This window comes from Eumetopias jubatus, unplaced genomic scaffold (assembly GCF_037043125.1).
Source record: "Eumetopias jubatus isolate StellerSeaLion01/CBP00866 unplaced genomic scaffold, mEumJub1_p1.0 scaffold_14, whole genome shotgun sequence".
Classification (NCBI taxonomy): domain Eukaryota; kingdom Metazoa; phylum Chordata; class Mammalia; order Carnivora; family Otariidae; genus Eumetopias; species Eumetopias jubatus.
Genome location: NW_028274820.1, coordinates 37,004,777 through 37,020,342, shown reverse-complemented (window position 1 = coordinate 37,020,342; position 15,566 = coordinate 37,004,777). Strand labels below are relative to the sequence as shown.

At 35.0% G+C, this 15,566-nt stretch overlaps 1 protein-coding gene across 4 annotated transcripts in view; it reads right to left on the bottom strand.

The window, feature by feature from the left end:
- The window catches only part of AKAP9 (A-kinase anchoring protein 9), a 155,430-nt gene that overhangs the window by 47,188 nt on the left and 92,676 nt on the right, over positions 1 to 15,566 (bottom strand). For all 4 annotated transcript variants that reach the window (XM_028117920.2, XM_088018581.1, XM_088018583.1 and 1 more), the window contains one exon: positions 1,054 to 1,216. In XM_028117920.2, coding sequence (XP_027973721.1) covers positions 1,054 to 1,216 — 163 coding nt within the window. The remainder of the gene's footprint in view (positions 1 to 1,053; positions 1,217 to 15,566) is intronic.

Sequence of the window (15,566 nt, the reverse complement as noted above, 5' to 3'; positions counted from 1 at the left end):
TGTGCCTAAATCTGAGGTCCCTTTGAACTTTCCATTATTTTGCTATGCTAATGTATTGCAACATGTAGGTGTAACTCACTTTATTATACAGATATAAATAGGTTTCTGGAAAGCTTAATATAAATCAGATGCTTCTGAACCAAATCACATTTTAAATATACTAGAGAAAGTTGATATTTTAAGTGATTCTACAAGGCCAACACCCACAACAGTATGGCAGAATATAAACAGCATGAGGCTTTAGAGGCATAAAGCGTGGCATCACCATTTAATGGTGGCCTTGAACAATTTATTAACATCTCTTAGCGTCAGTCTTTTCAACACTAAATTACAAGACTTGCCTTAGGGTGGTGGGATTATGGTAACAAATCACTATCATTTCTTTCTTTTTTTTTTTTTTAAGATTTCATTTATTTATTTGACAGACACAGTGAAATAGGGAACACAAGCAGGGGGAGTGGGAGAGGGAGAAGCGGGCTTCCCGCCGAGCAGGGAGCCCGATGTGGGACTCGATCCCAGGACCCTGGGATCATGACCTGAGCCGAAAGCAGACGCTTAATGACTGAGCCACCCAGGCGCCCACTATCATCTATTTCCATATTTTCCAAAACTTTTAATGCACTCTGTAATTCTATTAAATTTTTTCTTTTTCCTTTTTTTTTTTTTTGCAGACTTTACTTATTTGACAGAGAGAGAGAGAGAACACAAGTAGGTAGGGTGAAAGAGGGAAAAGGAGAAGCCGACTCCCTGCTGAGCGGGGAGCCTGACATGGGGCTCGATCCCAGAACCCTGGGATCATGACCTGAGCTGAAGGCAGACCCTTAACCGACTGAGCCACCCAGGTGCTCCTCTATTAAATACTTTCTAATAATTAAAAATATAGACAGTTCTTAAAATTGCCTGAAGAAATTCTGAAGACAAACTACAACTACGTTTCAGTGGTCACTCTAAATTAGAGTAGACTGGTAATGTCCAAATCTGTCTTGCATCAAAAATCTCTATTTTTAAACTTGAAATTTTTCCACCCTCAGCTGCCAATGGTATGTTGCTTACCCTCAGCCTTACTGAGCTCCACAGCCAGCTGTTCTCTGGCCCTGGATTCCTCATGAAGGCGCTCTCGCAGTTCTTCTTGGCACTTCAGGGACTCGGTCACTTCTTGTTTCTGTCGAAATGACTCCCGCATCAACTCTGTCTGTGTAACTTTTGCATGTTCAAGCTAAACAAGGAGGGAAAGCGTACATGAAATAAGACAACTGAAGTGTGGGAAGGCCAATGTCATTCCCCACTAAAGCTTAAAAAAAAAAAAAAGATTTTTAAATAGAAATAAAGGCATACTGTTGAACTGTAGCCAGTTAATATTTCTAGTGCATGCTAACATTAGGTGGAAAAAGTCACTATACAACTAGATTAGCTACATACAACTTTACATAAGAGATGTAGTATAATTTTATTAAACAAAAAAAATGTTTCTTTTGGAAATAAACCACTTCCAACAGTAGCTCTGTATTCTATCACATAAAGAGAGGTATAAAGTTAATGACACATAGGCTCTTTTTAAGGTATTTTCTGAAGAATTTTCTGTAATTGTAGTCTATGAAAAACTTAGTATCTTTTATATTTAATATTTATTGATTGTGGACCCCTGCTATACACTATGGGGAACTAATATATGCTTAATGTAATGGCATCAATTAACAAAATCATAGTGGCACAACAAAATGAATTATAACCCATTTTTTAAAATAATTTATTGTTATGTTAATCACCATACATTACATCATTAGTTTTTGATGTAGTGTTCCATGACTCACTGTTTGTGCACAACACCCAGTGCTCCACGCAGAATGTGCCCTCTTTAATACCCATCACCAGGCTAACCCATCCCCCCACCCTATTATAACCCATTTTTAACTAAAAGCTTTATATTTCTGTCCATCTATGAAACATCTACAGGACTCTATATGAATATTCAATTTATTTTCAAAACCTTAGAATACAGAGGCATGACCCATAATTACTCATAAATACAGCCTCCTTAATATGCTGTTATTGGCATGACTATATTCTTACAGAATTTTTAAAGATGATGGTCAAGGACAGACTCAGGCCAAAGCTCTCGGAAAACAGTGATCACTGTTACCAGCTCCAAGAAATTATAGAAAAGCACTGTTTCTGCCTTAGTCTTCTGAGCTTCTGATGGCCAGCATCTCCTTATCTGTTTTTATTTTTATTTTAAAAGAGAGCACGTGAACGAGCATGGGGGTGTGGGGAGGCAGAAGGAAAGGGAGAGAAAATCTTAAGCAGGCTCTACACCCAGAGCATATCCTGACGTGGGGCCCCTGAGATCATGACCTGAGCCTAAATCGAGTCGAACGCTTAACGAACTGAGCCACCCAGGCGCCCCTGTTTTTTATAATAAAAAACATAACCATAATGAACGAATTTATATATAGCTGCTCTTCTGAATTTACAGTCACAGCCTATATTTTTAAAACATATCAATTGCTTTCACATATGTTGGTATGTCATTTTTTTCTGTATATTATAAAATGGTTGGTAAATACATGAAATCTCTAAGAGTTCAAAGCTCTCACTAAAAAGAACAGGAATTGTTTTTTTTTTCTTTTTCAAATTTACTGTACAAACACAACAAGGCATTTAGCATTTACAACAAAATAAATACTTGACTTAGTTAAGAAAATTAAGTTTTTGCTTCTAATGTACTACTTCTTGACAAGATCTAAAGCAACCTTAAAGTGCATTTAAATATGTACCATAAAACCACAAGAAATAACTTCAGCTTTACAAAACAAAACTAAAAAGTTAGAAGAATCAAATCAGTAAAGCTAGCAAACAAATTTCATTTATTATAGCAAATGGTGCTCATACTTTACTGGAATAAGAGATTCCCTTCAAATGTTCATCGAAATACTCTATACTTTAAAAAGCCTCTTCTAATCTGCTTTGATTTATTCCTAATATGTGTAATACCTAACAATATGAAATACATAAAAATTTCATATTATTTCTAAATAAGTTAAGAAAATTACTACATTAAAAGTAAGTATAAAACATCAATAAATATTCTGTCACTTTAATACAAAAGTTTCAGAGGAGGTAACAAATCTATTCTGAAAACCATCCGGCCTGTTAAATATTAGCTAGTGTATTACAATTAAAGCCATGAAAGTCATAAAAAGTGCTGAATAACTTGTAGTTATATTGAATAACTTGTAGTGAATCATTCACAACATACATGTTAAATAAACCTGAAATACTAACTATGCTAAATACTCTTAATTTTTGTAAAATACATTTCAATAAAAAGTAGAAAACAGTATTTCCTCACTGGATTAGTAAGCACATTAAAAATAAGTTCCTTATGAGTTAACAAGAAAATTAAAATTAGAATCCACATTTTCTTTTTCCCTGTCTGGAACTACAGCCAATATACCATATGATTGTAAACATTTCCTAACTGGCTCAATGGACTTAGCTGTTTTAAGTACCACAATGCTCATTCCCTCAAATATAACCATTCCATTTTTACTCAGGACTGGAATCATAAACATATAAAAGCAAGATTCTTAAGGACAAGCAGGATCTCTTTAAACAGCTTGCCTGGCATGGAAAACTGTAATACTATCTCACTCTGCTTTCTGGAATTAAAAACATAGCCAAGTTGGGGCTCTTAGACCAAATTTAGCTCTTCAATATATCAGGATAAATGAGTAGTAACACATGAAACAATAACAAAACAAGATTCTATTCCATTTACTCTTACTAAGGACATCTAAAGTTCATTTCTCATTTATACAAGTTTTTTAACTAAATGTATAAAAAAAGTGAAAGTATAAACTAAAAGTATAAGAAACCAAATTTTTTATACTTACTGAATAAGGAGGGGTAGGCAGTGAAATTTTAGAAATAAGCTTTAATATGTGCCCATTTCTTTTATGAATAAAATGAAAAATAGAAGTATTAATAATGACAGAGTTATTTTCATCCAAATGTTCACATAGAGGAAAAGGATGTGGTAAAGGCACACGAGATTCAACCTCATAAATGTCTTCATCTTGTTCTTCCAACCATGAGCCGCTGAGTTTAACAGTTGCCAAATAGGTACGGTAAGAATCCATGCTAGTAGATTCAGATGCCAACTTCCCCACTTGCTTTAAGAGTTTTCCACTACATTAAAAGTTCTTTTTAGTTTATCAAGATAGACCATAGCAGTATGAAAAATTCTTTTTAGTACTATCAAATAAGTATCAATTCTTACAAATGAACAAAAGAAAAAACACACAGATCTATAAAAAAAACTACATTTCTACCAGTCTTCATCAAAAAGAAAACAAAAAACAAAGAAAACAAAAATAAAAGCAGAAAAACACCTTTTTAACTAGAATAATTAATTCTTTAAAGAATGGAAGAATGAAAATATAAATATCTAAGTAGCCGAGCCATAAAACTGCTTTCAGTATCAAATATATCTGTGGAAATAACTAAGCCTTCCAAACAGAACCTGGCAGGGAAGGTCAAGTTTGAAATCTCCATAGTAGCAGTCTTGAGAAATGTAGTTGCAACATTATTTCCCTTGTTCTTGCTGCTTCACTCAATTCAAAAGTAAAAGCTCTTCTGAACTGAGCTATTCAAACAGCCTCTCACCCTGAGCCAAGGATTCTAGTCAGTGTCCCTGGAGGAAAAGGTCAGAACAGAGGGTGTGGTTTCATGTCTTTACCTATAGGTACTGACAGGTGGAATGTGAATTAATACGCCCACAAAAAAGCCTGCCTAACAGGATCCAAGTTCCACGTCAGAGCTTTGAAAAGGGTATTTAGACAAGTTTATAATGCTTCTAAGATAAGCTAGTATTTTTCCATCCTATTAAAAAATTGTTTTAATTTGAAAGTGTGAAATCAAGTAGGTTTGAGTCCACATTACCAAATAGTTCTTAAAGTATATCAAATAATCATAATTTTTTCTGGAAGACTTAGTATTTCCTTTTGATATTTCCTTAAATGATACTCATTCTTTTGAACAGTCACTAGAAGTAAATACAGATAGTTCAGTTATAACCTATTTCCCACAATGAATTGTTTTCAGAGTGAATGTTAAGGGGAAAAAAAACGCTCTTTAAAAAGCTGCATTATATATAATATGTTTGGTAATTATATTACATTACTTAAGGTATCCTAGGAACTCTGACTAAAACTAAAAAGCGCAAGTTGCATATAATAGTCTTCTGGTAGTTCCCAGAAATGTTGTCAACAGTGAATAAACTAGACACTCAGAATTTTAAAAGATGAACTTACATTTTAACAGCAAAAGATTCTCAAATAAATGAAAGAGCTTTCATTGTGGTGCCTTTTTTTTTGTCCAGTAACTAAATATCCTAAACCCATAAAACTAAAACTTTTTATCTACTATGGAAAAACCCATGCAAGCAGATGATATCAACAAAAATCTGTTTTATAGCCACTTTCACTACACAAAATTGTTTAAAGGAGTCAATACTCAAAGCCTTCATAATAGGCTAATAATTAGGGAAGAGAAAATGTGATTTTCTACATAAAGCCCAGAATCTACAGGTAGACACTTGGGGTGCGGGTCGGGGGGACAGCTGCCTATTATAATTCTGGATTAGGCAATGACAAATTTCTGTTTATTATGTTTTTTTTTTATGTGAGCCCACCAGTTAGTCTGTTAATAAGTCTGAATATCTGTACAAAACGGAGGCCTAACCCTACACTGGTTCAGCTAAATATGATTTTTCTGGATCTTTAGCAGATACAAACTCATCCATACCCTAGCTGCTCAGCTTTATGAACTGATAGGATCCATGCTAACCATATCATATAGTTCTCAAAATACTCTTTCCTGGCTCCCTCTGGGAGTTACAGTTTATTTTGATAATCTAGTATCCAATTTCTCTTATTTGAAGCAAAAACAAAATTCTGAGGGTAAGAAGTATCCCTTTATAAAGAGAAACATTCAGGCCAAGGTAAGAATTAACTACAAAGAAAAGAAAAACCTAGGGAGGAGAAAAAGACTCAAAAAAGTAGTAGATTAAGATGATTTAGAATGAGGCAAACAGCCCTTATAACAACAGTTTATTAACTGACAGCATATTATATTAATTCATGTTAAAAAAAGGTGACCCTAAGTTAAAATAATCCAAATTATATTTTTTTCCCATTTTTGAAAGCATGTAAAACTTGTTTCCATCCATGTAAAACCAAAATCTATAGGAGTAGAGTGTATCCACTTACAACTAGGAACATAAGTCAAGGTTAAGAAACTAACCACAAAGAAAAGAGAGTAAAATTAGGAAGGGTAAAAAGGACTCAAAATAGCAGTAAAGATGATTTAAGATAGGGGCAAAGACCTCCCCTAGTAAGAGTATAGTAACCGATGGTATATTAATTGAATATGTTCAGACAGATTATTCTACATTAGAATAATTCAAATTGTATTCTATTTTTTTTTAATTTTAGAAAGCACATAAAACTTTTTATAATCGAATGCAGTTAAAGCAAAATGATTTCAATTTTTAGGAGGATACCCTTTTAATTATCCAGACTAGCTCATTATTCCCAGGTTCCAGATAATAAAGATTTTAGTGCATATCTGAAGGCTATTAATTGGGGTATAAAGCTATGTTTCCCTAACTAAACAGGTTTACTTTAATCATACAATGTCAAGATATTTAATCTTTTCTGCCCATAAACATTTCTCTCAAACTGACAAGTCCTGACCAATGCTTATTATATATAATAAGCACACTGGAGGAAATACCTAATGGCAAAATACATTTCAACACTTGGATTACAGTTATGCTTAAGACTTAATGACAACATCGTAAACTACTGTTTCATCCTAAGGAAAAGTCTCCCTTTATGAGAAAATATAGAACATGCAGCTTACGTTCCATTATTCTCAAAAATGATAATAAACTCATAAGAGTTGTCTATAATAATCATCATTCTGCGGGAGTAAGTTCCTCATTAATTTTTTCCAAGGCCTAAAGGTATCTCTTGATAGTACCTGTGAATTCTGGAAAACTTTAGTTGCTGAAAGACTACTCTCACGGAACAGAATGCTTTTTCTACCTGATTCAAGAATCAAGAACCTGAAACCATACTCTCAAAGATAGCTTTTCTGCAGAATCACAAAGAGACTACTGAATAAAGACTATGTTAGAGAGATTACCTTTCTAAGGGCTTGCAGGTAGTCTCTAAGCTCTTTTCCTCATATCATAATGAAAGCTCTCCCAACCAACAGGAAACTGGAATAGGCTGAATATAAACCTGATTTTTATGATAGCCTGTCTGGGCAAATGATAAATACAATTCATCATAATAAGTGTATCATTACATGGATGTGGACATACTCTAGGGCAAATCACTTGTCAAATCAAATACATAAAGTAAAATACTTCTTTAATAGATATTATGAAATCAGTCTATAAGATAGATACCTTGATACTTAGTAAAGAAAATGTCCACTAGTTCTTTTACTGAAGCATGATGTATCTATAGAACCTAAAGCAAACCAAACCTTAAAACTAAGTACAAGGCTTAATCATACATCTTCTATTAAAATCACACAACACATAAATCCACATCATTAAAGAAAGAACCTTGAATATTTGACAATATTTACTTAGACTATGGAGACTTCAATGAAACTCCTCCTCCATCTCAAACATTAACCCACAATAACCTGCCAATAATCTCTTTCTCCAATCTTAAATGAGGGAAGGTCTTTCTGATCCAAATGCCACACCTTCCACCTGTGTTCTGCGATTCCATCTTAAACTACTCCAAGGACCTGGCCTCCAGAAAGCTCATCCATTCTGACCTGCAATCTTCGACTTCTTCATTGCTACTCAATGTTCACTATTCCAACCTTTAAAAAAACACCCTCCCCTTCTCAAGCTAGCGTTCTGTTTTTTTCATGGCTTGTAGGCATAAAATTGCTGTCTCTATTTCTCCAACTCTCTGAATTTTGAATTTTCCTTTCCAATTCTATGACACTACTCTCATCAAGGTCACTCATACTGAAATAGTCAATGGACACTAAATCCTCAGCAGCTATGATTTTCCATAGTAACTGACAACTTTTGGAAAAATCACTCCTTATTTGGCTTTTATGACACTATTCTCTTGATTTTCCTCTTCTCATTCTCCATGTCTTCTGTAGACGTACCTACCTTTATTCTCTTTTAAATGTCAGCATTCTACCAGCACAAAAATAGCTCTGTACACACTCTAAAGACGATGGTTTCAAATGTCTTAAAGGGATAACAATTTCCAATCTAGTTCTACCAAAACTCTAGACTCTAGTGAATATCTTTACTTGATACTGCCTCTATGCATTCTGAATTCAGATTATATAAAACTGAACTCATCACTCACTTCTTTTGCATCCCGTATCTCAGTAAATGAAATACACCAGCAACTCAGTCAATCAAGGATTTACACTTGGTTTCCCTCTTCCTCGTCCCCTATATCTGATCAGTCATACTAATTTCTATCAAATTCAGCTTCCTAAAAGGTTTAAAAATCACTTGCCCCCTGCCTTAACTTGATCTCTATCACTTTTTACCAGGAATATTCTAAGTGTCTCTTGTTTCCCTGCATTCAGTATGTCTCCTCACCATCTTCCTGGCCATCCACCTATCATACTACTGCCTGAGGAACCTAAAACACAAATTTGATATTATTTTTTCATCAAAAATAATGCAATGACTCTCCACACTTTATAGCATAATACAGTTAAAACTCCTTAACTTAGCCTACATGGTACTCTGACATGTGACCACTGACTATTCCTCTGCTCTCACCTTCTATCAGTTTCCCACCTTCCATCCTGTATGTTTATAACACAAAACTATCCACTGTCCTCATACACATCATGCTGGTTTACACTAATATGCTATGCCTTTTGCAACAAATTTTCTTCTTGACCTACCTACCTAGTCTCTACTCGTCTTTTAAGTCTTTACTTCCTTTCCTCTCATTTTCTTTTGAATTACAATTTCATCTCCACTACCCCATCAAACTGCTCTTGTAAGGTTACCAGTGACACTTAAAAAAAAAAAAAAAAAGGTTACCAGTGACACCTCAGATTTCAAAATCTATTCCTTAGTCTGTGGATAACATGAGCAGTCAGGAGTAACTGACAAAGTGATTCACTCACTTTCAAAGGACAGTAAAAGCAGCAGTTAAGAGCACAGACTTTGAAGCCACAGTACCTGGGTTTGAATTCTAATTCTACCAGCTAACTTGTATATCTGGGCAAGTAACTTCTCTAACTGGTTTCTGTGCTTCTGCCCTAGACTCCTCCACCCCCTCAATTTATTTTTTATTTATTTTTTTAAAGATTTTATTTATTCGACAGAGAGTGAGTAAGAGAGAGACAGAGCGAGCACGAGCAGGGGAAAAGCCGAGGGAGGGAGAAGCAGACTCCCCGCTGAGCAGGGAGCCCTATGTGGGACTTGATCCTGGCACTCTGGGATCATGATGTGAGCCGAAGGCAGACACTTAACCGAATGAGCCACCCAGGCGCTCCACCGCCCATCCCCCCATTTATTTTTGACAAGGTGGTCAAAATGATCCTTTTGAAAAATGTAAGTTAGGTCAGTTACTCAAAAATCTCTAATGATCCTAAGCTTGAAACAATCTGTATGTCCTCTAAATAAATAAACTGTGGTACATCCATATGATAAAATACTCTACAGCTATAAAAAGGAACAAACTTTTAATACATGCAACAAAACTGATAAATCTTACATGTACTTTGGGACAATGAAGCCAGACCCCGAAGAATACATAATGTGTCATTTCATTTACAACAGTCTGGTAAAGGCATAATTATACGGATGGGGGATGGAAAGCAACCAGTGGTTGCCAAAGGCAGGAGGGCTGACTACAAAAGACAGCAGCAGGGTATCTTGGGGGATGGAACAATCCTATGTCATGTTTGTGGTGGTAGATATACACCACCCATCTGTCACAACCAAAAGAACTACTGATACAAAGAGTGAAATTGCCCATCTGGGAGTTTTTAGAAAATGGGGAAACTCAAGATGGAATAAAAACTGTAACAAATGATTGTAACTATATTAAGTGAATAACAAAACCACATTGAAGAGGGTGAGGGAGAAGAGTTAACCTAACATACTTTGAAAAACAGTATTTTTTTTTCTTAAAGATTTTATTTATTTTTTGAGAGAGAGAGAATGAGAGAGAGAGCACGAGAGGGAAGAGGGTCAGAGGGAGAAGCAGACTCCCTGCCTAGCAGGGAGCCCGATGTGGGACTCGATCCTGGGACTCCAGGATCATGACCTGAGCCGAAGGCAGTCGCTCAACCAACTGAGCCACCCAGGCGCCCTGAAAAACAGTATTTTTGACTGTATAAGGCTAAAGACAGAATGTACTGTACATAAATACTGTACTGTAATAAATTTTTTCTTCACAGGGATATAGGATAGCAACTGTGAAGTTATTTTATGCGTTTTTAGGGCTAAACAAATAAGTAAAAATATGCAGATAATGAGAGCCTGGTTTCTCACTGATGGAGAACAAAGTTACAAAGGAAAGGGGGGAAGGGTAGAATGAATGTTGTGGTACTGGATCAGAATTAGATGTAATGTATGAATTAATGTTTTTACTCTATATACATAGAGATACACAAATAAATACTGTATGTATTTATAGATACCCCGTATATTTTTAAACTGTCTACTAAGAGGACCTACAAGTCATGACACTTCACTAACAATGAGCTCATACAGCATCCAGATCTTGGTTTCTAAATATCATTATGTAATAAGAGGACCCTAATTTCCTTGGAGCAGTGGTAGATTTTAGAGCTGGGGCAGGAATAACCTAAGATGGGTCTGGAGCCTCTGATAGTGCAAATGCTCAAAGAAGTAAGCACTTCAAAAAGGCACAAAAGCCAACCTGAAAGAGTTCACAATGCCAAAGCTGAAACAAAACCAATTACTGTAGTATTAGATTATAACCCATTGAAAAAAATGAATAGCTATGAGTCCGTATAGATCCTGATTATAAATGAGAGTGAAGAAATAGCTTTTTCAGAATAATTATAACAGATGAAGGAATGAGGAAAATAGAAAATCACCAGCAGAATACCATGGTAATAATTGTACAGGCAAGATCTACCAATGAATGATAAAACTAGTGGGTGAAAGTTTAAGGAGAAACAAGATATTTGCATAATCTCAAAGTACCTCCTTCAAGAAATTTATTAATTATAATGGGAAAAACAGTAATAGTACAGTGGAGAAATCCAGCAGATACCACAAGAAATCAAGATTAACATTATCAGTAATAAGACATATGGACATCATGTGCCCTCTGATATGATACACTGAGAAGGGCACATCACTTTTGTGGTATTCTTGTCAAAAATGCATAAGCTTCATGTAATCATGAAAAATATCAGACAAATCCATATGGTGGGGCACTCTATAAAATAACTAGCCAGTCCTTTTCAAGTGTCAAGGTCATAAAAGACAAAGACTCAGGTACTAAGAGGAGAAGAGAGCTGACAAAGACGTGACAACTAAATGCAACATGGGATCCTAGAACAGGAAAAGGACCTTAGTGGGAAAAAATGGTAAATCCAAAGGGTCTGTACTTCAGTTTATAGTGTTGTACCAGTTTTACTTTCCAAGTTTTGATAATTATAATACGATTATGCAAGCTGTTAACATCAGGGGAAGCTGAGTGAAATTCTGGACTGTTTTGCAACTTTTCTCTAAGTCTAAAATTATTTCAAAATAAAAAGTTAAAGAGTTGTATACAATGGCTCCATTTCTCATTAGGAATTCAATCCCAAGTTCCATGTGATCTGGTTTCCAGGTAGCACTTTGACCTCATCTCCCACTTTCCTCACTCTCCTTGCTCCAGCCACACTGGCCTCTTTCTCAGTCACACAAAGAACAAGCACACAACCACCTCAGGGCCTTCATACTTGTTAGTCCTTTGTCTAAAACGTTCTTCCCCTACTTATTTATAAGACTGTCTCTCCTAATCTTCCTCAAGAAATATGCCTGAATATTACTTCATCAGAGGGATCTTCCCTGATTTTCCTATATAACATGTCCCCTTCCCCCATTATGCTCTATCTCCTGGACCATTTCATTTTTCTTCCCAGCAGATAATCACCACCTGACATACTGTATGTTTACTTATTGTTGGTCTCTACAAGAGCAAGGATTTTGTCTATTTTGTTCAATGCTGTACTTCTGGTATGTAAAATAGCAATTATTATATAGTAGGTGCTCAATAAATATGATGAATGAATGATTCATCTCAAGCATCAAGTCTTCCAATAAGCTTTACTTGGGCCCACCTGACTCCAAAGTATGAGATGCTACTCTCTTTCCTAATCTCAGGGTATGCTGTGCAGAGCTACTTAGCTGAACTTCTCTGTCACTGCAAGCACAAATAGACTAGAGCAGTGTCTCTCAGTTCTGTTCTAGAATTTTTTTAGAACAAGTGAAAAAAAAAATCAAGGTAAAAGAGAACTACACCATTATGAAGAACAAAATAATGACACATTAAAATAAAAATGGAATATAAGTTATTTCACAAAGGTGATTACACATTGTTTCATATCAATCTAACGAATGGTTAAAAATATTTATCATGTTCAAGATAATTTTAGTTATTAATGAGAATATTCTGAAGCAGTCAATGGCTTTAAACATCTATCCATGGAAGAATAGTAGGTGAACTAAATTTGGATTAAAGAAAGTTTTACAAAGCTCCTGTTCTTGTTACTTTAAAAATACAATTCACCTAAGAAATACCTGATTTTTATACCAAAAAGCAACAACCACTTTAACCTTTTATCTAAGATATTGGTAGAACACTTCAAAATTCAGCTAGAATAATGTGAACATGTACTAATAATCTCTAGATGAGTGGTTCTCAAACTTCAGTGTGTACCAGAATCACCTAAAGAACCCGTTTAAACCCAGGTTGCTGGGCTCCATCATTCAGTAGGCCTGGGGTGGGGTGTAAGAATTTAAATTTACAAGTCCTCAGTGATGCTGATGCTGCTGGTTTAGAGACTGCAGTATGAAAACTGTTTAGTGCTCTAGGCAAAGTTTTTGTGACCTGTTCATTGATACTTAAAATACAGTAAAGGCTAAATAACATATTGCTATATTAGTATTTAACAAATTGAGAATAATTTGGAAATAATTTGGAAAACACCATGGTCAGGCTCCTGTTGTACCTCAAAACCTGGTCACACAAGCAGATGTGATGAGGTGTGATCTTGGCCTGGGGAAAATGAGTGTTTCAGGTGGATTCCACACACTTGTCTGTTGGCAGTATTAATGGATTATGGGGGAAGTTTCTCTATAGTGGCCTATAGGAACAAGTCAAACCATGGATCACTTCTGATTTATTTACCATTTTCCATGGTGCTTGTCAGAAGACAAATATTATACAGTTGACCCTTGAACAATGCAGGGGGTGGGGTGCTGACCCCATGCATAGTCAAAAATCCACAGAACTTCTGACTCTCCCAAAACTTAACTATTAATAGCCTACTGTTGACCAGAAGCCTGACGCCATAACAGTCAATTAACACATATTTTATGTTATACGTATTAACGTATTATATACTGTATTCTTACAATAAAGTAAGCTAGAAACAAGAAAATGGCATTAAGAAAATCATAAAGAGAAAATGCATTTACAGTACTGTACTGTATATACTGAAAAACATCTGCATATAAATGGAGCGGCGCACCTTAGTTGTACTGTTCAAAGGTCAACTACACTGCATTAACTAGACTGTCCATAACTTACAATGGTATCAAGTAGCAGCAACAGTATTAACAGTGTTCAAGATCCAGATCAAAGTATTTAATAGTGGCTAAGAAAGGAAAAATATTACTAGTTTTTCATGGTATGAAAGTACGAATCACAGAAATTAAATACTAATGTAGCTGAAATAAGCAAAAAAAAAAAAAAAAAAAGGCAGGATTATGTTGAAATTCCACACAGAATTATTCACACTACTTTCATAGAATAAAAGGGATAACTAGGGTGCATATGCGTTCAAACTTTAAAAGTGCTGAAAAGCAACAGCTGAAAATGCCTGAATTGGCCCAGCTCACTCAGTAGAGTAGCATACTGTTAAAGCGGCTTATGTGTAAGCATTCTGAAAGAAAGCCAATCCAGGGCTTATGTTAATTAGAAAAGTAAAAGCTTGAAAAAATAGCAAATCTTATAGAAAATATGTGTTTTCTTATAATAGCTATGGAATTTCAAATTATGACATAGCATTCATAGTTTCAATGTTTGAGTTTAAGCCGTCTACCTGAGGCTGAAGAAAAATACAGTACACATTAAAGTTCTTTGATACAAGAGTATAATGTCTTAAATTAATAACACATATGAAGCTGGTTTTTATTGGTGCCTTTCCGACCAGCACTTAGGATGTTGGCAATGAAAAATAACTCACTGTGGTTTTAGCAAAAGATGAGACCACTATTATTATTTGTGTAGTTATCCTTTCTATTGTGTATTAGTAAATACACAAAGATGTGAGTTTTCAAAAATACTGTACTTCTTTTAGTTCTTTACAATGCTCAAGGAAATCTTTAAGTAACTGAAGCAAAAGCCTTTCAATCATTCTGCATCGGCTGTAAAAGAAGCTTCAGAGAAATAAGAATTGCCCAAAGACAGCACTTTATCTATGAAAACATTTCTGAAACCTATTTAACTGAATATGAATACCCTAGTTTGGCTAGTCAATCAAGGTGCAATTCAGAAAATTAACAGTAGGTATATTATGATATATTCTCCTGGCCAGATAGTGAATTCTCATTGCATGTGTGGTAATGTGCTCTTAACGATACAGTCCGCACTCTAGCACAGAAGAGAATTTAAACTGTCTCCCTACAAGGAAGAATGAACCGGGGAAAACTTGTCTGAAGACTATCCAGAAGACAAATATTTCACTGGACATATATGCCGTTTTGATAATGCCTTCTATATTAAATGTTAATAGCAAGTTGCCAAGAGAAAAAATGGATTGATAATGAAAAATTAACGTAATAGTAGGTGGTAAACAAGTGATTTCAAGGGTCACTAACCAAGAGAGGACTCAATCACTAACTTAACCTAAAAGTAACTGAGTTTGGCATTAAAACACAAAATATATAACAATATTTGTCAAATATGGTAAATCCAATAGTCACTGCTATTGCAATAAGATTCCATAACAGAATAATTTCTTAGAGGAAAAAAAGTAGCATCAATGAACGCCAGACATTAGAAATAACAAGACATCAAAGACACTCTTTCAACTTCTCAACTTCTGTCTGAAATACAGATGGATTTAGGATACTGTGAATAAAGGTATCAATGAAAATGTTAATAATATTGGCCCTGTAACTGATGACAATGAAGTACTCACTTGATTAACATACAGCTATGATTCTATAGTTGTTTTAAACATTTTTAAAATAAATAAGTGAATTTGCTTCATTTTAAAGCAACAATTGTTTAAAT